General features: G+C 36.4%; 10 protein-coding genes and 1 non-coding gene across 11 annotated transcripts; 6 read left to right on the forward strand and 5 right to left on the reverse strand. All coding sequences in view use genetic code 12, as the record gives it.

The window, feature by feature from the left end:
* Positions 1 to 141: 141 nt before the first annotated feature.
* On the forward strand, positions 142 to 4,563 carry CORT_0B01230 (Top2 DNA topoisomerase II; the record flags this gene model as incomplete). The annotated part of the gene is made up of 1 exon (XM_003867232.1): positions 142 to 4,563. One exon carries the CDS (start codon positions 142 to 144, stop codon positions 4,561 to 4,563), a length of 4,422 nt encoding a protein of 1,473 aa, XP_003867280.1.
* A 1,661-nt stretch (positions 4,564 to 6,224) lies between these two features.
* CORT_0B01240 (Top2 DNA topoisomerase II) lies at positions 6,225 to 6,656 on the reverse strand (the record flags this gene model as incomplete). Its single annotated transcript, XM_003867233.1, has 1 exon — positions 6,225 to 6,656. The coding sequence occupies one exon, from the start codon at positions 6,654 to 6,656 to the stop codon at positions 6,225 to 6,227; it is 432 nt and encodes a 143-aa protein (XP_003867281.1).
* A 1,335-nt stretch (positions 6,657 to 7,991) lies between these two features.
* CORT_0B01250 (Cek1 protein kinase) lies at positions 7,992 to 9,140 on the forward strand (the record flags this gene model as incomplete). Its single annotated transcript, XM_003867234.1, has 1 exon — positions 7,992 to 9,140. One exon carries the CDS (start codon positions 7,992 to 7,994, stop codon positions 9,138 to 9,140), a length of 1,149 nt encoding a protein of 382 aa, XP_003867282.1.
* A 191-nt stretch (positions 9,141 to 9,331) lies between these two features.
* Positions 9,332 to 9,910, reverse strand: CORT_0B01260 (hypothetical protein; the record flags this gene model as incomplete). The annotated part of the gene is made up of 1 exon (XM_003867235.1): positions 9,332 to 9,910. One exon carries the CDS (start codon positions 9,908 to 9,910, stop codon positions 9,332 to 9,334), a length of 579 nt encoding a protein of 192 aa, XP_003867283.1.
* A 1,780-nt stretch (positions 9,911 to 11,690) lies between these two features.
* Positions 11,691 to 12,245, forward strand: CORT_0B01270 (hypothetical protein; the record flags this gene model as incomplete). Its single annotated transcript, XM_003867236.1, has 1 exon — positions 11,691 to 12,245. One exon carries the CDS (start codon positions 11,691 to 11,693, stop codon positions 12,243 to 12,245), a length of 555 nt encoding a protein of 184 aa, XP_003867284.1.
* Positions 12,246 to 12,285: 40 nt separating this feature from the next.
* CORT_0B01280 (Ies6 protein) lies at positions 12,286 to 12,693 on the reverse strand (the record flags this gene model as incomplete). The annotated part of the gene is made up of 1 exon (XM_003867237.1): positions 12,286 to 12,693. The coding sequence occupies one exon, from the start codon at positions 12,691 to 12,693 to the stop codon at positions 12,286 to 12,288; it is 408 nt and encodes a 135-aa protein (XP_003867285.1).
* A 294-nt stretch (positions 12,694 to 12,987) lies between these two features.
* On the forward strand, positions 12,988 to 14,520 carry CORT_0B01290 (Afg1 protein; the record flags this gene model as incomplete). The annotated part of the gene is made up of 1 exon (XM_003867238.1): positions 12,988 to 14,520. The coding sequence occupies one exon, from the start codon at positions 12,988 to 12,990 to the stop codon at positions 14,518 to 14,520; it is 1,533 nt and encodes a 510-aa protein (XP_003867286.1).
* A 3,992-nt stretch (positions 14,521 to 18,512) lies between these two features.
* On the forward strand, positions 18,513 to 20,915 carry CORT_0B01300 (hypothetical protein; the record flags this gene model as incomplete). The annotated part of the gene is made up of 1 exon (XM_003867239.1): positions 18,513 to 20,915. One exon carries the CDS (start codon positions 18,513 to 18,515, stop codon positions 20,913 to 20,915), a length of 2,403 nt encoding a protein of 800 aa, XP_003867287.1.
* A 289-nt stretch (positions 20,916 to 21,204) lies between these two features.
* On the reverse strand, positions 21,205 to 21,276 carry CORT_0_Asp(GTC)_15. The gene has a single exon. It is a non-coding gene (tRNA).
* A 397-nt stretch (positions 21,277 to 21,673) lies between these two features.
* CORT_0B01310 (hypothetical protein) lies at positions 21,674 to 23,485 on the reverse strand (the record flags this gene model as incomplete). The annotated part of the gene is made up of 1 exon (XM_003867240.1): positions 21,674 to 23,485. One exon carries the CDS (start codon positions 23,483 to 23,485, stop codon positions 21,674 to 21,676), a length of 1,812 nt encoding a protein of 603 aa, XP_003867288.1.
* Positions 23,486 to 23,673: 188 nt separating this feature from the next.
* CORT_0B01320 (Vma8 protein) lies at positions 23,674 to 24,474 on the forward strand (the record flags this gene model as incomplete). The annotated part of the gene is made up of 1 exon (XM_003867241.1): positions 23,674 to 24,474. The coding sequence occupies one exon, from the start codon at positions 23,674 to 23,676 to the stop codon at positions 24,472 to 24,474; it is 801 nt and encodes a 266-aa protein (XP_003867289.1).
* Positions 24,475 to 24,627: the final 153 nt, after the last annotated feature.

The raw sequence follows: 24,627 nt of genomic DNA on the forward strand, positions 1-24,627 counted from the left end.
AATTCACAACAAATATGATTTAAAGCATAATAGAATTCATGGAAGAGGATATAGCTCTTGTTGTGCTCGTGTCCTAGCCTCCCCCTTCCAATCATCTTTCTTCCAGTGGAACCATTGGTATGTGCTTTGTAGTGGAACACAATGAATTCATTTTGTGTTCGCAACCTCTTTTTGATCTGTAAACAAAAAAGGCAACACTACTCTTTTTCCTTGTTCCAGGTACACCAATACTGCTATATCATGTCGGTAACTTCAGACGAGTCTGATTACCTTTCTGAGGGGTCAAGTTATAATGAAGAGTTTAGCTCTGGAAAGGTTCAAAAGCAAAAGCAAAAGAAACAGCCACTAACAGACACGTCTTTAAACTCATCTAGTAACGCGTCAACCATCTCAACCGGAAAACCATCCAATGCTTCCGAAACTTATCAAAAGCTTTCTCAGTTAGAGCATATTCTAAAAAGGCCGGATACTTATGTCGGTTCAGTTGAAAAAACCAAAATGGAAATGTGGTGTTTTGATGCTGAGTCTGAATCTATGAAATTTCAGGAAGTCACAATTGTTCCAGGTCTTTACAAGATTTTTGATGAAATCTTGGTGAATGCCGCTGATAATAAAATTAGAGACCCTTCTATGAAGAATATCAAGGTGAGAATTGATCCTGAAAATAACATCATTCAAGTTTTTAACGATGGTAAAGGTATTCCCGTGGAAATGCACACAAAGGAAAAAATGTACATTCCTGAGTTGATCTTTGGTAACTTGTTGACATCGTCTAATTATGATGATGATCAAAAAAAAGTTACTGGTGGTAGAAATGGGTTCGGTGCTAAATTGTGTAACATCTTTTCCACTCAATTTGAAATTGAAACGGCCGACTTGAATACCGGTAAACTATACAAACAGACTTGGACAGATAATATGACAAAGGTTGGTAAGCCGAAAATTACAGCCTTGAAAACGAAGAAAGAGTACACCAAGATCACATTTAAACCAGACTTGAGTAAATTCGATATGGATAGCTTGGATGAAGATTTGTTATCGGTTTTGCGAAGAAGAGTATATGATCTTTGCGGTACTGTCAAGAACTGTAACATTTATCTCAATGATAAAAGGTTACCGGTTACAAGTTTTAAAAGTTATGTTGAGATGTATGTTAAAGCAATCAAGGAAAGATCTCCTGAACCTGAAGGAGAAGGTGCTCCCAAGAATTACACCACAATCGTGCATGAAGTATTCAATGACCGATGGGAAGTGGCCTTTGCGGTTAGTGATGGTACATTCAACCAAGTCAGTTTTGTCAACTCCATTGCGACAACTGCCGGTGGTACCCATGTCAAGTATGTCTCTGATCAAATCATATCAAAATTGGTTGAAACATTGTCAAAAAAGGAAAAAGGTAAGAAAAAGTTGATGATCAAGCCAAATGAAGTTAGAGACAACATGTTTATCTTTATCAACTGTCTCATTGAGAATCCTGCATTCACGTCGCAAACTAAAGAACAACTCACAACAAAAGTATCTCAATTTGGAGGTAAAGAAAAATTTGTCGCTTCTGACAACTTAATCAGCCGTGTATTAAGGACTGGGATAGCTGAAAAGATCCGTGATATTGCCAATGCCAACGAGGATAAAGCATTGCAAAAAGTGGATGGAAGTAGGAAACTGCGTATCAAAGGTCAGGTCAATTTAGTAGACGCAAATAAAGCAGGTACAAAAGATGGAACAAAATGTACGTTAATTCTTACAGAAGGATTGTCAGCTTTGAACTTGGCTGTTGCTGGGCTCACAGTTATTGGAAGGGATTACTATGGTTGTTTCCCCTTGAGAGGTAAATTGTTGAACGTTCGTGAAGCTTCGGCAGATCAAATTGCAAAGAATGCAGAAATCAACTCATTGAAACAGATCATTGGTCTTCAGCATAAAAAGGCATACACGGCAGAAAACATTAAATCGTTGAGGTATGGGCATATCATGATTATGACAGATCAAGACCAAGATGGTTCGCATATTAAAGGGTTGATTATCAACTTTTTAGAAACATCATTTCCTGGTTTGCTTGACATTCCAGGGTTTTTGCTTGAATTTATTACCCCTATTGTTAAAGTGACAGTCAAGGGTCGTGGGGCAAAGAAAGTGATTCCGTTTTATAGCATGCCCGAGTTTGAAGCATGGAGAGATGGCGAAGGTCAAACATGCCGCTGGACTCAGAAATACTACAAGGGTTTGGGTACTTCAACCCCCATGGAAGCAAGAGAATATTTTACGGCTTTGGATAGACATTTGAAAAGATTCCACGCATTGCAGGGTGAAGATAGTAATTACATCGATTTAGCCTTTTCCAAAAAGAAAGCTGATGAAAGAAAGGAGTGGTTGCAAAACTTTGTTCCTGGAAATCAATTAGATCCCGAATTGAATGAGATTCCCATAAGTGAATTTATCAACAAGGAATTGATATTGTTTTCCATGTCTGATAATATCAGATCCATTCCATCTGTGCTCGATGGTTTGAAGCCAGGTCAAAGAAAGGTTTTGTTTGGTTGTTTCAAGAGAAATTTGAAAAGTGAAATCAAAGTGGCGCAATTGGCAGCATATGTAAGTGAAAACACAGGATACCATCATGGTGAAGTCTCGTTAGTGCAAACAATCATTGGTTTGGCACAAAACTTTGTCGGATCAAACAACATCAACATTTTGAAGCCAAATGGTGCTTTCGGTTCAAGAGCGACTGGTGGTAAAGACGCTGCTGCTGCGAGATATATCTTTACAGAATTGAATGATATTACTAAAGCGATTTTCAATCCATTAGATAACCCAATTTACACCTATGTCCAAGATGATGAGCAAACTGTTGAACCACAGTGGTATTTACCAGTTTTGCCAATGATTTTGGTCAATGGAGCAGAAGGAATTGGAACTGGTTGGTCAACTAACATCCCATCTTTTGATCCAAAGGATATTGTAGTCAACTTGAGGAGGCTCATGAATAACGAGCCTTTGGAAGAGATGACACCTTGGTACAAAGGATGGGGAGGTTTTATTGAACCAATGGGACAGCAAAAGTATAAGATTAGTGGTAGAATCGAGCAGATCGATAACAATACAGTTGAGATTACTGAAATCCCAGTCAAAACTTGGACCAACACCGTTAAGGAATTCTTGTTGGCTGGGTTTGGAAATGAGAAAACTCCAGCGTGGATCAAGGATATGGAAGAGCATCATACAACAAATATTAGGTTTATTGTTAAATTGAACGATGCGGAAATGGAAAAGGCATTGAAAGTTGGTTTGTTGGAGAAATTTAAGTTGACCTCGTCGGTAAGCTTGGCCAATATGGTAGCTTTTGATCCATACGGCAGAATTAAGAAATACAATGATGTATTTGAAATCTTGAAAGACTTTTACTATGTCCGTTTAGAATACTATGAAAAGAGAAAGAATCATATGCTTGAGATGTTGCAGCGTAAACTATTGATGATTTCAGAACAAGCCAGATTTGTGAAAATGATTATTGAGAAGGAATTGTCTGTGGCAAATAAAAAGAAAAAAGACTTGATTGAGTTGCTTGAGCAACATGAATTTACAAAGTTTACTAAGGATGGTAAACCAGTGGAATCAAAGAGCTCTGATGTGTTTATTGATGAAAATGACTCCGAAGAGGAAATTGAAAATGAAGGCGATGTTTCTGCTTTGAATTTGAAGAAGTCAGATGATCGTGTTGAAGGTGAGCATAAACCAGATACCATCTTTTCATCATACGACTATTTGTTGGGAATGACAATTTGGTCTTTGACTCATGAACGTTATGTTAAGCTATTGAATGAAAAGTCCAATTTGCAAAAGGAGTTGGAAATATTAATTGGTAAATCTGCTGTTAATTTATGGAATCACGATTTGGATGAATTCATGAAGGAGTATGAACTATTCCTAGCTAAGGATGCCGAAGAAAGAGAGCATTTGTCAAGTAGTGGAAACAAGAAGAAAACTACAAGAAAAAGAAAAGCGGTTAAATCTGAAGCGGAACCAGCAAAGAAGGTGAAGGTCGAACGAGAGACTCAAGCCACACCAAAAGGTGTGTCAAAAACTTGTACCATGCAGGCAAAGCCAAAGTCTGCTAGTATAGAACCAGTTTCTACCCCATCAACCTCATCAACACCTGCACCAAAAGAAGTCACAGTCAAAAAGGAACCAAATGATATTCTTTCATTCTTTTCACCTTCAAACAAATCCAAAACAAAGTCGGGTGATAAACCTGCGATATCGGAAAAGCCATCGAAACCTATTGCTAGTTCGATCTTTGATTCAGATGATGACATTTTCGAAGTCAGCGGCAAATCGTCTGAGAAATCAAACCCCAAGCCGAAGCAAAGCATTTTGGACGAATTGGACGAATTGGAAGTTTTAGGCGACAAACCACAGGTTTTGGAAAGTAGGTCACGTTCGACAAGACCAGTAAGGGCGAAAATAACAAGTGTTTTCAGTGATGATGAGAGTGACAATGCCATAGAGGATGATCCAGGTGAAGTGGTTGAAACTGATGACGATGATGACTACGATGATGAGTAAATAGTTTAAATTACAAAGTTGCTTTTTACACAAAATGTAGTGAATTGAACTGGTCGTCGCCTGCTTTTATTTGTAGAGCGTTCTTTAGAACCCAATCACCTATTCTGGAACGAGGTTGAGGGCTTATACCCAATTACTGAGCCTCTTCATTTATCTATACAGGCAAAATGTAGATCGACAAGCTATTAGTGTTGAATTTGAGCTTCTTTGCAAGGGTTTGACGAATACCAAATCAGTCTACACCAAGAAGCTCCCGTCTACGATACTAAAAGCTCTTCCCCAAAACCTCATTCCCTTGGATCAAGTTGCTTATCGATCTAGTATATCTAGTCCCAAAGTCGGTTCCGCCACTCACCACAAGCATTTAACTGCTGGTGGTAATCTCTGTTTTAATTTTTTTATACCTTCCTCAGTCATTTGGTTCATGCTCAATTCTAGTTCATATAGGTTATCGTGTCTAGTATCTTCCTCAAGATTGTGACCAATATCTTCAATAGTAAAATTTCCCAAGCCATTCCGTAAAAGAAAGAGGGCTTTTAGATGTGCAGTTGAATTTTCCGGAAATAATAATTTTAAGGAGCGAATTCTATTGTCAGAGAGATTCAAAACCTCAAGATTTCCTGTAAGGAAATCAATGTCAACCAATTCCATAAAATTGTTGCTCACATTCAGTACCTGTACATTTGGCAACCTACAGATTTGACTGGGTGTACAAAAGAATATGTTTCGCGCCATGTTAATCCATCGAATTGATGGGGGAATTCAAAGGTGAAGGGTGTAATAAAATCAGTTAGTGCGTTTCCCGATAAATTGATGAATTTCAATTTCGAATTAACTGGAGTACTGGCTAGGCCCAAAGAACTCAAGTTTGACTCCCGAAGACTAATTTCCTCCATTTTAGGGAGGATGTTGAACCCCTTCGCTTCCCCAAAGGGATTGGAATCACAGTTTAATATTCTTAGCAGGGCAGGTAATTCGATCTCATTGAAATTGGATATCTAGTTTTTGTTCAAGTATAGAATTTCAATTTGCAACTCTTCTCCTTCAGTATTTAACTCTAATTTAACAGTTGTAATCTTATTTTGCCCCAAATATAGACGTTTTAAGCTTGTCGGAAAATTTTGAGTGTCGACAGAATCCACTTGGTTTTCTTCCAAATTCAACTCAACCAATTCTATTGGAAATGTATGAATCAACGGAGCACAAACCAGAGTGTCTCATCGTCAAGGTCTTCAAAGAGCTTGGCAAATTTAAGTGTGAAAGGGCGTTCTCGATACAAAGGTTGTCCAACGAAAGGAATTTTAAGTGTTTAAATTTACCAAACTCTGGCACAAACTCAGAACATTCTTTTAAGGATTTTCCAAAACCTAAGTGCTCAATGCCAAGTGGTAACTGCTTTGTCAATTCTTTGGATCGGGTACATTTTCGAGAACTAATTTCACCAATTGCGAATTTAATGACAATAACCGACTCTGCACCGAGGTGTCTTCAATATTTAAACAAATGAGTTCAAATTCTGGCTTTATTCCCGCTTCAGCAATGACCTCTGCAATTTCAGAATCTACAGATAAGCTTGCCAATTGAGATTGATGGCCATCTATAAATTCTTTCAACAGCAGTACTATTTTTCTTGCTTCTTTTTTGTCATGGGAGCCAGTGCATTACAATTTGGCCCCAATTGGCTGCTGCTTGTTTAGCTCGTCTTTAGGCAGGCTATCTCTAACATCGTTCATAGTTATTATATGTGGTAAAGGAGAGTACCACCAATGATTTTCAATCCGATAGATGAACGAAGACTGTTTCCCGTCAATTTGAAGTACTTTAATCGTGTTCGGCAACTTCAGCATGTCAACCGACACGTGCTGGTACTCTTTGACAGGAATCACCACTAACAAATTTAATTTCAGAATATCCATGTTTGGGATTTGGGTGTTGTTGTAATTCTCAAGCCAAAGGTTGCTAATATTTAGATATTTATTTAAATCCAATTGGAATTCATCATTGCAGTTTTTCAAAACAACAGAATGAATGCTACTGTTGATGTATTCAAGACTCTCAAAGAGCCGATTCAAAAGATAATAACGAGAAAACATTAATGAAGGACGGCCAAAATCCAATTCCAAATTCAACCTGACATGGCCATCATCTGTATCTAGTTTACTAATCAGGTTTTTGAGGTTCGCAAGGTCGGCCAGGTGAAAGATTTCGAAACTAACGGTCAAGATTGCATTCAAAAGCTAGTTCTAGTCCTATCATATTCGTCCCATGAAATCTGAATACTCATTTGATGGCTGTGAAAATTTGCAATTGGTGACCGAAATCATAAAACAAAAAAGGACTGTAAGGGGTAAGCTTCGTAACGGTTTATTAAATTTCAATCCGGAACAATACAAAATACCCTAGCAACGCGTCTTGTGTATTCAATTTGTTATTGTTCTGATCTGGTACTGTATATAAAACAGCACAACCCCAATTTGGTACCTTAAACTTCATATGTTGTAGCACAAACAGATCGCAATGCACATACATTAACAGCGTGTATATACGCAATGGTTATCAATATAGGGAAAAAAGAAAAGAGACAGGAAACCCACATTCTCAACTAAAACATTGATGAAAAATATAACCTTAAACTGAAGTAAGCAAAACATTGAACTCTGTAAACTGTGTGGATATGTTTTCATATTCGTGTTTTTGAGCTTGTGAATATTTGACAGAGAGAAATACGAGAATGGAAGGGGTGGGAAGGGCTCTGAATCATTATCGTTACAGTAAATTGTACGACAAACCTCTTTGCCGTGGTAACGTTTCTTACGCTATACAACAAATACAGGCAACAACAGAAGTAGAGAAAAGTCAAATTCAAATATCCTCTATCAAAAAGACTAAGCTAATACAAGGCTGACACTTTACTATGTGGTTAACTTTAAAATCACACAAATAAACTAAACTTGATTATAATGATGGAAATCTGAAACATGAGACGACAAAACAAAAATACTTTTAAATACTTCACAGGATACAGGACTTAGGCTTTTCTCTGCTTAACCAATAATCGCATTTGAAGGAGTAGTAGAGGGTGTTACGTGGCTGCACTTGACTACGTTAGCAACACCTTTTGTACCTTGGTTGACTCTTGTGTTATTTAAGCGCCAAATAAACTGAGTATCGTGTTTTGTATAGAGATCATTCGACAAGATTACACAAAATACCATACATTTTTTTTTTTAAAAAATGATTTGGTTTATTCTAATTAACAGCTCTCGAATATCACCAGAATAAATTAAATTCATTTGATATCCACTGCTGTACACTGTGAAAAAAGAATAGATCAATAACTTCATCAAGAGTAGCTGTCTATCTGCAAAGCGTCCAAAAGTTGACTACATTTTAGCCGCCAACAAATCAGAACCACTATTGATTCGAAAATGAGTGTTGAACATCATCCCCAACAGCACCATCAAGCTCAAATCCAACAGCAGATGCAACAACAACAGCAGCAGCAGCAATCAGAGACCCCACAGAGACAGGTATCTTTTAATGTTTCTGACCACTATCAAATACTAGAGATTGTCGGTGAGGGAGCTTATGGTATAGTTTGTTCAGCCATTCATAAACCATCGCAACAGAAAGTAGCCATCAAGAAAATCGAACCATTTGAAAGATCAATGTTGTGTTTGCGAACATTACGTGAGTTAAAACTTTTAAAACATTTCAATCATGAAAATATCATATCGATACTTGCTATACAACGACCATATGATTATGCCCATTTTAATGAAATTTACTTGATTCAAGAATTGATGGAGACTGATTTACATCGAGTGATACGTACACAAACCTTGACTGATGATCATATACAGTATTTCACGTATCAAACCTTACGAGCTTTGAAAGCCATGCATTCAGCTAACGTATTACATCGAGATTTAAAACCACTGAATTTATTACTAAACTCTAATTGTGATTTGAAAATTTGCGATTTTGGTCTTGCTAGAAGTATCGCATCACTGGAAGATAATTTTGGATTCATGACGGAATACGTCGCTACTCGATGGTATAGAGCCCCTGAAATCATGTTGACTTTTCAAGAATATACCACGGCAATTGATGTTTGGTCAGTAGGGTGCATATTGGCAGAAATGTTGAGTGGTAGACCTTTGTTTCCAGGAAGAGATTATCACAATCAGTTGTGGTTAATTATGGAAGTGTTAGGTACCCCCAACATGGAAGATTACTATAATATCAAATCGAAACGAGCAAGAGAGTATATTCGATCATTACCATTTTGTAAAAAGATTCCATTTGCTGAATTGTTCAAAAATGTTAATAATGCACCTATAAATCCACTAGCGTTGGATTTATTGGAAAAATTACTTATATTTAATCCTGCTAAACGTATCACCATGGAAGACGCTTTGAAACACCCATATTTACAGTTATATCATGATCCAAATGATGAACCTGTTAGTGAAAAAATACCTGAAGATTTCTTTGATTTTGATAAAAAGAAGGATGAATTGACTACAGAAGAGTTAAAGAGAATGTTGTATGAAGAAATCATGAAACCTTTGTAGTGTATAGAGAATACCAATGTGATATCTGGTAGATGATAAACTGTAGAGTAAACGCAAGCATCTTTCTACATCTACAAGCAAGTCTGTACCAAATCAAAACATTCAAACAAAAAAAAACACTATGAAACGAACTAAACAGGGGAAAACATCATCAAAAAAATAAAAGCTCTGTATAGGCTCTATCTGGAAAGCTACTTCTTTCTTCCAAACAAACCTCTCTTTTTCTTCTTCTTTCCACTATCATTCTGTAAAGAGCTAGCACTATAATTCTGAGCTTGATACACCGGTTGATCATCAAAATTAATCACTGGTCTTCCGCTGCCGCCCATTTGTGGCACACCATCATCTTGTCCTCCTTGTCCATTCAAATTATAATATGGGAAATCTTCATGAAACCCCCATCCCAAGCGACCACTCTCTAATTGATCTCTGTAACTAACATCACCGGTGATGGCATACTCAAACCCACGTATAGTATCCAATGGTCTTTCATTCCTATTTCTTGTTGGATTCGACATATCAGTTTGTCTAATTGGTTGACCAAATATGTCTTTCAAATCAGCTGATTCGTTGGATAAATAAGATGGTCTTCTCGTGTCTCTTTGAGCTGCTTGTTCAAAAGGTTGTGCTTCGTTAACAGCAGTTAAAATGGGATCATGGACGTTGGCAGTGTGCACTTTGTATTGTTCTTCATCCTTGTGGGTAATTTTGACATCTATGTTGCCCTCTTGTGGGGTTTTGTTGGATGATTTAGATCTGAAAATAGCCATGATATAGCGAGCGGATAAAGAAGTGAGAAAGCGTTAAAAGTTATATATAAACTTTGAATTTGATTTTGGTTTTGATTTCGGATGGGAAAATTTTAGTTTTGGGTTGTTGAAATCGAAAAAGGGATGGAAAGAAAGAAAACTGTGCCTTTATTTTAAGACAGAAATTTTTTTATTTAGTATATGTATAGAGAGATATACAACTGAAAAAAATATGTATAAAGACAGAGTGCAATATCTATAGATGTATGCCTACGTAATGGTCTTACAATAGCACAATCCTTTCGAAGTTAAAGGTATATGTTGACATCTACAATATGAGAAAAATTCTCACAGCCTTGTTTCGGCGTTTAAGTCAATATAATTTTGCATGTAGCCAGATACTACGCTTGTCTTTGTGTGTTTTTTATTGTCTCTTTTTTGTTTGTTATCTCCATAAACCCATTGTGATCTCCTCCTTCATTGATGAGAGAGAGAATTTTGTTGAGATTCTCTTTGTTTAAGAGTGTGGCTATGGCGCGTAAAACATCCTCATGCTTATGTAATGTCAAAGCAAGGTACCAAAAATCTATTAATCTATTTACTAAACAATGTCTTACAATTCTAAGGACATTCTGACAGGTATGTTTCGGTATGTTTCGGTATATTTCGGTACAAATTAGAAATAACACGCCTCGTTTCCCTCATAACTATTCTTCGGGAAAGGAAAGGAAAAGAAAGGAAACATCGGGAGACAAACAAACAAAACAAAAAAAAGTTTAAAATTCAGACGCACCGCGCGTAACGCTTTTTAGGAACGACGGAAGCTATTTTTGGTATCGACAACGAAACCAACAACGTCACGAGCAGCGTCAAGTCTAAATCAACAAGAATGAGACCCAAGAAGTATGATTGATAATCAAAGAAGTCCCGTCCTCTTTCAATTTGGCCAGAACTCTATTTTAGCTCATTGTATAGAAATCCGCTTACATTTTTGCAACCACCGTATAAATATCCTCCCATAATGCTTCATTTATTCCGTCGTGAGAAACCAAGAACTGATGAGCTAACAGTTTTGCCAGCTTATCACCCATCGTTTTGTCACCGTACGGGGCCTTACAGAACAATACTCCCTCACCCATAGCTATATACTCATCCGGTTCTGATGTTGATTGAAGGTTATAATCTAAAGTCTCGATAACATTCTCATTCTCTCTCATTCCTATACAAAGTTCAAACCGCCAATCCGAGTTGACGCAGTCATGAAAATTTGAATCTGCATTGTCATTATACTCGGCTTCATGAGTAACTATGTAAGCCTCCCACCCTCCTGAGTTTACTGATAAGGTTTAATTGGTCTGTAGCTCTGCATTGCACTTATGTACCCTTTGTTGTAATATATCATACTCGTATTGCAGCATAGGATCGAATTCCTCGTCACTTTCACTAGTATGGTTCCTCCACATATATGCACTGACAAAAGACCTTGCTCTTGGTTCCGAAGCTTGCGCAAGCAAAGATTGTAATAGGATACATATAATTAATTAAAGAACCGCACCTCTCTACTCAATGTGATGTTTGCTTTCTTTGAGAGTGAACCGCTGCTGAGATGTCCTCCTGTAAATAAGAAATCAATTGTCGATGGTCGATTGTCGCGTCGCATTCAAGATATCACAACTTCAAACGAGCATTCAAATTTCTTCACACGTTAACCACATACAGGTCACATTTCCATCGCAAAACACAGCAATTGATACTCTCCTGAGGTAGGAAAACACGATCCATCGATAGTAGGAATTCCGTTATGTCATCAACCCGCAAGAACCCCATACAATTTGTATCCCTAATATCACGAACCGATAAACCACTCTACATCCAATCATTCATACTGGAGATAGGGTCAAATCCGAAAGAAGCAAACACAGATGGAACCACAGAATCCGTTCAATCGACATCTACAATCAACAAGTTTCTCAAATTCAACTTCTTCAGTCATATGGCACTAGACATATTTTCATCACCCACATCACTCTCCTTACGTGAACAACAACAACAACAACAAAACACCAATGGCGTCTTGCTCTTGTTTATCCAAGACCAAGTGATTGTGTATGGATATGAATCGAATAATGGGCTAAAAATAATTGTGGGAATGGATCAAAGTGCCATCATAAATCAAGATAATTTATACCAATTCATTACTTCAGTTTATAAATTATATTTAAGAGTTGTTTGTAATCCATTTAAAAATTTTGGCATTGGTCAACAAGATGAACAAGAGGATGGCAATGAAGAGGATGTTTTAAACTCGCCCAAGTTTGATGAGGGGGTAAAGAAACTAGTTGATAATTTTATATAAACCTTTAATCTACAAGCCCTATAGCAAAAGCACTGCCGTTCTATTTTAGCACAACGTTGGCTCCTCTTAACTCTAAATAAGCTTGATCAACACCAGGATGGATATTTTTTATAACCTCTTGATATATCTCTACATTATGGAAGCGTAATTGATTAGCTGGGTTCTTGTACTTGCCTTCCAATCCTGTGATATCACAATAATGTTTCTTGGGTAATAAGCTAGGAGGTGCAGTTACCGATAAATATGTAGGTTTATCCACGGGTAGGTTTTCTTTCTGTTGTATGTATTTGATTTCATCTGATATCAATTGTCGACTTGGCTTGTAGCGTCTGTTTCCAACTGGTTTTCTATTTGGATTTTGTTTGAATGAGTGGGATTTGGTGGTGATTTCCAGAAGTGCATGAAGATCGGTTGATGTTGTTGTCGCTGGAGTTACTGATTTTGACATGATTGGAAGATAATAGCTGATGTGATGGAAGCTTTATGGTTAGATGGATGGATGTGTTATTTCTTTGATGGTTAGGTGTGTGTACTGCATATTGGGTAACTATATAGAAAATTCACCAACCACAATGCGTCAAACTTTTATCAGAGAGTTATAGAGAGATTGTACTACACCAGACTTTAGAGATCAACCTCACTGATCCTGTTGCTAGAGCTTCATAGACTGTCTCAGATGCATTACGACTCATACATATAGATACCCTGACACACGTAGACATTTTTAGACTTTTCATCCACAATGATACTATCGAGATTCCCCACTAAACTACCAAGACTACTACCCCAAACTTCAAAAGCTAAAACGTCTAGCTATTTAGCACAACGGAACTTCACCACCAGTTGTCGCCACCTACAAACCCCCCTCGAACTTTATACAAAACGGGTTGAACAAGGTAAATTACGAGATGATCCATATCAACATAAAATCATCACTTCACTATCTCAGTTACATGAACTGTTAAACATATACCAACCGCCAAATGTCGAAATACCCACTTATAAAGATTTAAAACCAAAATTTTCCCTCGTAAAAACATTTTCATCATTTTTCGGCCGCAATGGTGGAAGTTCCAAAGTAGGAGCTTCTGATTATGATTTCACCAATGACAATGACAACAATGTCAAGGGGATCTATCTTTATGGAGATGTTGGATGTGGTAAAACGATGTTGATGGATTTATTTTATCAAACAGTTCCACCACATTTGAATAAAAAGCGAGTTCATTTCCACCAGTTTATGCAGAATTTACATAAACGGACACATCAATTGAAGATGAAGTATAGCACTAAGCTGAAAACAGGTGAAGAACATGATGATATTGATGTGATTCCCATATTGGCAGCGGAAATTGCTCGTGATTCAACTATTTTATGTTTTGATGAGTTCCAAGTGACCGATGTTGCTGACGCCATGTTATTGCGTCGGTTATTAATGATGTTGTTGTCACCAGAATATGGTGTTGTTTTATTTGCCACTAGTAATCGTGCACCTGATGATTTATATTTGAATGGGATTCAACGAGTTAGCTTCATCCCTTGTATTCAATTGATTAAACATAAATGTCGAGTTATTTACTTGAATTCACCAACTGATTATAGAAAAGTTCCTAAACCTGTTAGTTCAGTGTATTATTCTCCTAAACCAGGAGTGAAATGGGATTCAAAAGTCAATCGTGCCAATTGTACCAAGCATGTCGCTCAATGGTATGAATATTTCAATGATGGTAATACCAATTGTCAGGATAAACTAACTGATTATGATCTTGAAGTATGGGGTAGAAGAATCCCCATTCCATTGTGTTCCCCACCCAATGTAGCCCAATTTACATTTTTTGAATTATGTGGTACTCCGAGATCAGCCGGTGATTATCTCACCCTAGCTGAACTGTTTCATTCATTTATAATCACCGATATCCCCTATCTCAGTATCGATGCTAGAAATGAAGTACGTCGTTTTATCACATTTTTAGATGCAGTTTATGATTCTCATGGTCGTTTAGCGGTAACTTGTGCGGCTCCATTCAAGGATTTATTTGTTGAACCAGAAGATTTAGCTGAGGGAAACTATCAATTGTATAAACGACAAAAGGATAAAGGTAGTGAAGAAACTTTTGAAGATGATGAGTTGGTGACAAAACATGGGTTTGATAAGTCGATTGCTAAAAAGGCCAATATGTTTGCTAATGATGAGGAAAGATTTGCATTTGCTCGAGCTTTGAGCAGGTTGTCACAGATGAGTACGACTGAGTGGATTGAGCACGGACAGGATTAGTGAAGTGGGTGTAGAGAGACTTTGAAGGACTTTTTTGGTCCTTTCAGACGTATAGAAATGTTTACTTTGTTTATAGATACAATGTTATACACATGTCATTATTGTCGATAAAAATAGACCATTGAGTTCTTGGGTTCTGTTTGCAAGGCAATGGTTAGTGTTTACTGCTTGAGAGACGGTGCAGATATTCTCGGTTGCTAAAGGTTTTGGGATCGATGAGACAAATTATCGTCAAACCATTTACATTGTTTTAATTTCCTTCTCCTTTTCTTAGTAAAAAATATGTATGATATGGTTTCTTATGTAACTAATTCAATATAGGAGTATCACGTAATCACTGGTTGTTGGGGTTTAACTTTTAGGTCCATTAATATAGAGAGACAAGGTCCTAAATATTTGTAAATGAAAGATACTGTAGATTTTCACGACCTCTTAAAGTCACAGTGGTGGGGTTTCCCCTACACCAGTTTATACTACTCCCAAAAAATTGCTTCATTAAAGAGTAGTGAGTGCCTTGGTCGAGCGACGTTTGTCTACATAGCTATCAAGTCCAATGTGAATGGAATATTTTGTTGTAACTTACACGACAGAGTTGAGAAGATCGCACAAGGAGAGTCTATAATTCAGCTATTACAATGATTCATTGTATGAATTTGGGTATGTAATTAATAATTTGATATTGTTGATTGAAACATAGCAAAATTTTGCATGGGTTGTAAAAAGCTATAAACAGTGTTGCAAAATACAAATTCCTCCTCCATTTCTTCCAACCTTTTTACTTCTGTCTTTTTTCTTTCGAAACAAATCCAAATGATTTAAAGCTGTGGGGCTTCAATTTGCAAGAGCCTACATCGTAGTCTACCTCGTGTTTCCATTATGGTTATTTTGTTGTGAACTTTTATTCGTTTCAAATCATTTTTTAAAGATATATGGTTTTGACAATGACTTCTTTCAAATGTAATCACCATTATCTGGAGCATCGATGGTTCTCGGAACTACGTTTAGACGAAAAGTCTACATGGTTTTGGAGTGTATTAGTCAATAGCTTATCCAAAGGTTTGATCGAGACATAACAACTATTGTCAACAATACAATTATTGGAATTTACTGGTTCTTCATTGGTTATCAAGTTGAAACGTCAAATTGTGTGCTTGTAACTGAAACAATGCAGATTTTACACCTCTTGATACAACTGTGGTTGTTGCTACTCTCTGCTCTGAAGAGCTGATTCACTTCAAGAGCATTGTGGACATTGGCACTAACATCGTGTCGTGTCAATCGTCTGGTGTTCTTTTCAACTATATTTCCCTCTATTAGGACTGGGTTTTCAATTGGTACCTATTTCGGTAATAAATACGACGAACACGCTTCAAATGTACAACCCCAGTTGAAATTCCAGCCGTTTGTTATAAAATTAGGTCCCTGAGTTACGTGACATACTTGAGGGGGAAACCAACGGAGAGGTCTAGAACGCAGTTTGCAACAATGACATTCTTTCTATGATTTTGTATGGTTCAATGTCAAAAAAGGGTAAAAAGACACGGACCAAAAATTGCAACTCGCGTCTGTGATCTCACCTATTGTTCTTTTTGATTTTGTCACCATATCGAACAAAAAACCAGGGACGTTGTTATTCTGATTTCGATCAGTAAGCTCACTCAATGTAGAAAAAAGAAGGTCCCACATTATCGTTATACATAATGAAAGTGCTAAGCAATGATGGAGGAAATAGAAAAAAGAGTACACTTACATTTGGTTCTGTGTGTATTGATGGGTGCTGCTATTTCGCGTGGCTATTGCTATAGCCTTGCGTTGCCCTACTGATAAATAACCTCTTCTCCGTTATTGTGGCAGGATAGAGAGACTATATGAAGAAAACAAGCTACATTTTGATTTTCATTGGTTTAAATATGGTTTGGTGGGACAAAAGAAGGAGATCTTCATGCCAAGATGTTGATCCGAATGCTTCAAAATTAAACCGAAAATAAAAAGTAAGGGGTACTTCATATTATTCCCTTCTCGATAAGAGAAGAGCCGGTGTAAATGGCAACCTTAAGACGTAGATAGCATGTTTAAGCCACTTGAAGAATTGTTGTTAAAATTACCACCTCTCAAGAGCAGTGAAGACAAATATAAGTGTTGTTTTAGTTTCGGAGATAGGTGTTTAGTTTATCAAACTGATGGGTAAGTTTGCAATTCTCAAAGTAGTAATAGACATTACTCAACTGGGATGATTCCTTTTGTTACACTTTAATGGTTACTTCTCTATCGTTTAGTTAAAAATACGTTTACTTCTTATTGTTCGCTCAATATACAAAATCTAGTATGCAGTACACCTCCTTTCAAAAATAAATTGTAAATAATCAACAGACGTACACGACTAATCCTGAAAGAGATTTAAAGAATGTAAAAGACGCAAATAGACAATAAAGAAGAACTCAGAATAACTTATCTACAAATATTGTATATTCGAAAGTGGTTCTCTATCGCCTATCTGACTCCCCCCTTATCTTTTGATAATTGCTCATCAATTGATAGTAGTTGCCACACTTTCTCTTGGCTGTGTAAAGGTATTAGTTCTTTTTTGTGCTTTGCCCTGTTGATTTATTACGTTTACCTCGGGGGATATCTGAAATTGTTATAATTTTGTGTCTTTCCCATTTGTTCAATTACAATTGCTATACTATAAATTTCATATATCCTTCGAGATTTTGTAACGGTCACTAAATCAAGTATAGAAGAAAGAATGCGGGATCTACAATAAAACTTCGGCATCTAAAAATAGGGCCAGCATATGGGTAAATTTAGGCTCTTCTTATCTTTGGGATTGGTAGATACAACTTCTGTGGACTCAAAACCAAGCTTACTATCTATGCTTCCGGCAAAGTGTAGATAAAAAGCCCAGCTCTGCTCTTGTGAAATGCCTAATCCCGAACGTGAATTTTTTGTGCTATTTTTAGCCATCTTTACAAAGACTTTTAAGCCGAGGCACGTACCAGCAACAATTTGCAAAGTACAAAAAGTTCGCTATAGAGAACAATAGAGACGGAAAGGAGTTCCTCGATTGCTAAATACCCAAAGACAACAACAATCTAATGTACAATGGGTTAAAAGTGACAATACTGCAAATGGAATTCATAACCAGCATAGAAAATGAAATCACTCATTCCATAACCTTAAACGCTTGCTGTCCTTCCACTGATAGAAAGAACATTGGAAAAAATAGAAGATACGTTTGAATGTCAAATCTATATGCTACGGAGATCAATGTCCGTATAATGTAGTATCAGGCTAAATCTTACAGAGTTTTTGTTGCTATAAATATTCTGGGATTGGTAGTAAGTACACTACTTTTTGCTTTTATTGTCTCACTAAACAATGCATAAAAAGTAAACATACACAAATAGTATAGTGCTATATAGTGCTATATATTATATGCAGTACTAAAGCAAAATACACCGAAGAGAAGGGAAAAAATAAATAATAAACGGTACACATACACAACAGAGACATAGATTTCATAAAGTTCCTTCTGTCAGATCTGGCAACCGAAATCTTACAACCACTTACAACACCACCACCATATATCAAATCACAAGGGAACTGAAACACATCGCCACCACACCCTACCATATACTCCTGAAGCTTAACAGACTGATAGCTATCACACACTCAACTAAACTTTTACACTCGCTTTTCTAATCAAAGTAGATACACATCACTATTCGCCTTTAATTCATTAGTCCTGGACGAAGCTGATATATCTACATCATCCAGTTGAGTGTATGCTATAAGAAGTCAGAATCACATATTAGATTGAACTATTAGCTATTTTCCCAATTGTTCCTATACCAATACACACTATTCAGGTTTGGTTGCAAGAATTTTAAGCAACCATAAACCCCCTTCTATATTTATAACAGACAAAATCCCACTTATTTTTCCATTTTACAGACACTCGCTAACAATCACGCATTATACCTTTGTCCATTATGTCTAATGTTTCCATAAATAGTCAAAATTTGTATGACATATCACTCAATTCAAGAAAACTGTCTTGTCCATCAGTACCACCACCTCCGTCGAAAATGGGTGGTGGAAACTCTACTCCCAAAAGAGTTGCTTCAAGAACTTCTTTGCCTACATTAAATGAACATATTGCCTCTGGTCCAAATATACCGAAAAGACCAGGTGATTACTACATTCAAAAGATTAATTCAAAGTCTTCACTAAACTTGAACAAAAATCAACCACCAATTCCTCCATCATCAACACCCGCAACGTCACTTCCGCCTAATAACAGAAGAAGAATGTCTCAAGATTCACTCATGTCTGTGCAATCTTCATCTTCTTCCTTTGAAGATCGTTCCCTGATTGTATCGTCACAATTTGATGTACCAGTTGCCAGTTCAAGCTCAGCCATCACTTCCAGTACCACACAATCACAACATAATCATGCGTCTCAACCTGCAGACTCTAGGTTAAGCTCAATGACTTCTGCGTCAACAACAGCGTTTGAATCAAAGGTTTCTTTAGTTGATAATGAATCTACTATATCGTTAGCCAAAACTCCATCCAATTTTAAACCACAAGCTTTAAAGGCAGCTTCAACGACAAATGTATTGAGAACCTTTCCTGTACCGCAACCTCCGGCTAAAAAAGAACGTTCTAAATCAGTCACGACAGTACCGACTTTGCATCGTACCAAATCGAAATTTGTGAGCTCACAAGAAAGCAAAGAACGTCAAATATTGAGAAAGAAAAAATACGAAGAAAATGATGATGATGAGGAGATTTTATCAAATGATTTGGATAGTTTGATTTTCAATGTACCTGTGATTAAAAACAATGAATTGTATTCATTACAAAAGGGAAGTAGTAGTAACCTTGGCAAATCCAAGTCAAGGTCAAATTCAGGATCATCAAGTACAGTGACTATACTATCGAGAAATGATTTAGTTGGTGATGACAATGACAAGTATAATATTCGTCCATGCCCATTGCCAGGGAAATTGAGCACAAACCACTTGCCAACACTAAATACAAACAATGAAGATAGTATAATTGAAGAAGATGAATCTACGTTTGATGAGGATTCCGAAATTACTGCCAATATTTCAGATTTCTATTCTCAAAGAAGTGCGTCGGTGTCAAAATTGATGAAAATGACAAGGGAGCAAAATTTGATGTACAAGTTACCATCTTTCATCAAATCACAGTCTTCATTAGAAGACCTACACTTGATTTCACCTGAAAAGTTGAATTTCCTCGATCAAACTAGACCTATCAATCTACCACCAAAATCATCCCTCGACAAAACCAAACACAATCGTGAATTCACCAAAAGTCTAAGTCTGTTTGAGAACATTGTTAAGACACAACATGATTCAAGAATTAAAACTGTACAATCAGCACTTCTTCATCAACAACAATGGGTCAAAATGCTCAACTCCTTGATGGACTTGGACACCAAGCACTTCAACAAGAAATTCACTAGTGAAAAGAACCAATTGAGAAAATTGGCTTGGGATTGCAATGTCCCTTCAAATCTCGCATTTCAATTCTTGATTAAAATCTTATCGAATAATTACTCATCGCAAGATTCGGTAAATACAATTCGCAACCTGTTTGAATTATTTGATCAAAAGCTTCAAGGATTAACTGATGTGATGAAACAGAGCAAGAACCGTGAATTCAACAAAATCATGGATTCAGTTTTATCAAAGCCTTTAATCGCCAATTCAGGAACTGATATGAGTCAATTTAAAGCTAACTTTATTCATCTTTTATATATTAAAAGTATGAGTGAAACCGGATTGTCTGAAAAAGATCATTCAACAATCCCCATTATTTTAACCATGTTCCCCAACCAATCTGTGATTGACATTTACTGTTTATTAGAATTGATTAATCAGGAGATATTCAATCGTGAGTTTATCAGCAGTTACAACCCACCTTCAGGAGAAACAAGTGAATTGACGTTTCATGACACATTCAGATTGATGCTTCAATTTAATGATTCATTGCCATTATCATTATCAGCACCATCTACACCGATCATTGATCAGGGAAAATTTGAACCAATTAAAAGCGATGAAAGTCAGGATAAAAATTTAACCAACTTGATCCCTCCAACTTCAGCAAGTATTGAAATTGTTACCAAATTGTTAACATTGCTTATTATCAATTCACAATCAACAAAAACAAAGCTAAAGAATAATCAAAAATTGATCAAACTGTTTATCAAGACTGTATTTTATGATTTCCATATTGGTTGGAATTCGTATAGTGAGTTGATCAAATTGAACAAGTCAATTAGAATTAACAATTGTTCAGATCAACGATTGAATTTGGAGAAGTTTGTTGCTAGATGGACATCACATCATTTTGGGTGAAAAAGAAGGAGCATGAATATGAAATACATATGATTAAATACAAATTGAGGAAATGAGAAAGCAGGTCTAATTATAGAGTGTGATAGGGTTTATTTGTATGTCTTTTGGATTTAGGAAGAATGTGGGTTATTCTTTTTTTGGTTTTGTATTTCGTTTAATTTATTATTTCTTAGTTTATTTGGAATTTTCAATGATGTAAAAATAATAATCTATCACGTAGGTATAGACCCTTTGAGAGAGGTTTGAGTGTGGCGTCAAAAAAAAAAGCTGCAAAAAAGAAATTGTAATGCTCCCAGACAGGGAATTGAACCCTGGTCTACCATGCGACAAACGGTAATTCTAGCCACTAAACTATCTGGGATATTTTTAAAAGAAAATTAAGCTTTGTTACTTGACACCACATTAAATTTTATACGAAATTCAGAATATTTCTTTACTCCATGACTTGATTCAAGAGATTAATATGAGAGCCTCAAGTCACAAATCGTCGATTGCATATAATTTAATCATATTGAACTCTAGGGCGCTAAAAAAAGTTGCTAATACGTTTGTATAAATGTCTTTAAAACCACCCTTCTTTCTTTTTGCTTGAAATTGGCTGCAAAAATAATGTTTTGTTTAATCAAAAGTGTCAAATTTGGTATTCGAATTGAGCTTACAATCGACAAACTTCCTTTGTATTGGTAACTGCAACAATAAAGTACTTCAACATTCTGCTACGTACAAATACAAATGCAAATTTTATACAATAACCTGCTTTATTTACCTCTATACTTTACCACGTCCATATACCTCTCCTCAATATCTTTTCGTCTTTCTTTATGATCAATAAACTTCAACTTGGTGATATAAACTCTCCAAATTTCCAGTCTTATCGTCTCATCTTTGAAAATATGCAAGCATCGTTCATATATACTCAAGGATTTTTCAATATAGCCCCACCTCTCCAAAAATGTCGCAAAGTTGATAAGCTTCTTAGGAGTGGCAATTTTCAATTTAATCATTGTTTCATAAGCATCACATATTTTACCAATGTGGATTACATCACTAGCTGATTCAATAAATGATTCAACCAAGTCAAGATAAAAGTCCCAAAGTTGAATCAGTTTTCGAATTCGTTTTTGTACTGGTATTGATGAATCGGAGTAGTTGATATGGAGATCGTTGCCAGTTTCACGATATAATACATTTTCTAAGAGTTCAATTGCATCCAGTTCTTTGAAGTAGTCATTGGCGAGCCTCATTTCACTCCAACTGATGTATAGTTCTGCTAGTTCATTGGGATGGGGGTATTGTGACTGAACTGATTTGCCATAGATGAAATCAGCAGTTTTAAAATCAGATGAAGATGCATATATATGAGCATATTTGATCCATATTTCATAGAGTTTATGTTGACAATTACGAGGGATCTTCAATGGGTTGATTGATTTAATGGCATTTGCAATGGTTTGAATGAGTACGTTTAATTGAGATTTGAAAATATCAAATCGATTAAACCAGTAATCAACATTATTTACATCTTGACGAAGTTGCAAGTCATTCATCAATAATCTTCTGTTATTGAGTAGTTCTTCGAAGTTGATTAATTTTTGTGATAGGATGATGGTGTTGGGATCAGTGTCTGAATCAAGATACGATTGAATATCTTGTTGCTCAAATTTGGTAAATTCATTATAAACTTTTTCAAAGTCGTACACGGTCTTGCAATCTTTTAGTGCCGTTAGATATGTGCTTCTAATTTTATCCACGTAGTCATCATTCTTTGATTTGTAGAAAGTTATCAACTTCAATTGTAGATTTGTTGTTTGATCAGGATACTTTTTTATTGCTTCATTTATCTGCAGCTCAAACTCCTTATCCTTCACTGAGTTGTCTATAAGCAAGTCCAAGTACTCAAATAAAATTTGTACTGGAGACTTTGGCAAATTTGAATACTCATTAGATTGAACAATTTCGGAATACAATTTCAAAACGCGTCCTTCATCACCAAACTCGATAAATTTATCTATAAAGTCCAAAATTGTCATACCAAGCTCTGCTGGGCTCCCTGCATCACTACTTTTTAGGACCTTAGGACTGATGAATTTCATCAATCGTGAATAAATTTCAACTCCGGTTGGTCCTCCAACAATATCACCAAACTTGATAAACAAGACCCAAATTTTACCATGATACTTAGCAGGTGTATTTTGCAAACATTGGTTGAATTTGTGTCGTATATATGTGACTTGATCAATTGCATGTTCTATTAAAATGTCAAGAATTTTCAACCAAATGGTCAATGATTTAGATTGAGTGGCTAGACATTGGTCAATAATTTGTTTTATTTCCTTAATCAACATCAGTTCGTAGTTTGTATCGACTAAGTTTAAGTAATTGACCCATAGTTCTTCCGATTCAGGTAATACCTTGACCGCTCTCGAGATGAGAGAAAGCTTTGCTGGTAATGCATCGTTCAACTTGGATTCGTAATAAGATTCCCAAGTCTGTAGGTTCTTGTTGTCTTTAATGAGAGCAATTTCATATGCTAGATCTTCATCTTTCACTATCTCATCTATGCTAATCATTATATCATCGTAACCAAAGGATAAAGCTCTTCAGTTTAGTTTTGTTTGTACGTCGCAAAAAGCAAAAGTTTGTCAATGCGTTTATCAAAACGAAATTCAATTTCGACAATCTCAGTTTGACTTCTTTAAAAGCCAACTCGTGCAATTCAACAACCCACACTACAACAATTACAGACTAAGCATTTACAATGTCAGGAGCAGGTAATCGTGAACAGGTGTTTCCAACACGTATGACATTGGGAACTATGAAGAGTAAATTAAAAGGTGCTCAACAAGGTCACTCCCTATTGAAAAGAAAGTCTGAAGCATTGACCAAGAGATTCAGAGATATAACAACACGTATTGATAACGCAAAGACCAAAATGGGTAGAGTAATGCAAACAGCTGCTTTCTCCTTGGCTGAAGTTTCATACGCCACAGGTGACAATATTGGTTACCAGGTGCAAGAGTCGGTGAACAAGGCAAGATTTCAAGTTAAAGCAAAACAAGAAAATGTTTCTGGTGTTTACTTGCCTACTTTTGAAAGTTCAATAAATGAAGAGATTAATGATTTCCAATTGACTGGATTGGGTAGAGGTGGCCAACAAGTGCAAAAAGCTAAACATGTTTATACCAAAGCTGTTGAAACATTGGTTGAATTGGCATCATTGCAAACGGCATTTATCATATTGGACGAGGTTATAAAAGTTACAAACAGAAGGGTTAATGCCATTGAGCATGTCATTATCCCAAGAACAGAAAATACCATCGCATATATCAATTCTGAATTGGACGAATTGGATAGGGAGGAGTTTTATAGGTTAAAGAAGGTTCAAGAAAAGAAACAAGAAGCTGCTGCAGCCGCTGAAGCGGAAGACAAAGTGGAGTTGGCCAAAGCAGAAGGTATAACTGATGATGTAGGTGTGCAAAGAGACGTTGAAAGTTTCAATGTTGAAGCTGATGCCAAGGGCAATGTGTTGACCGAAACCGAGGACGATGTTATATTTTAGTTCAATCATTATACAAGATGTACAATCAATTTTAAAAGTCTATTCTAAAAAGGTTTTATAGTTTATGGACATGTGTAGCCACCATCCACGGCAAGATTAGCACCGGTTGTATAAGTGGACGCATTCGATGCCAAGTACAAGTAAGCACCGACC

The sequence above is a fragment of the Candida orthopsilosis genome (assembly GCF_000315875.1).
Source record: "Candida orthopsilosis Co 90-125, chromosome 2 draft sequence".
In the NCBI taxonomy this organism is placed as follows: domain Eukaryota; kingdom Fungi; phylum Ascomycota; class Pichiomycetes; order Serinales; family Debaryomycetaceae; genus Lodderomyces; species Lodderomyces orthopsilosis.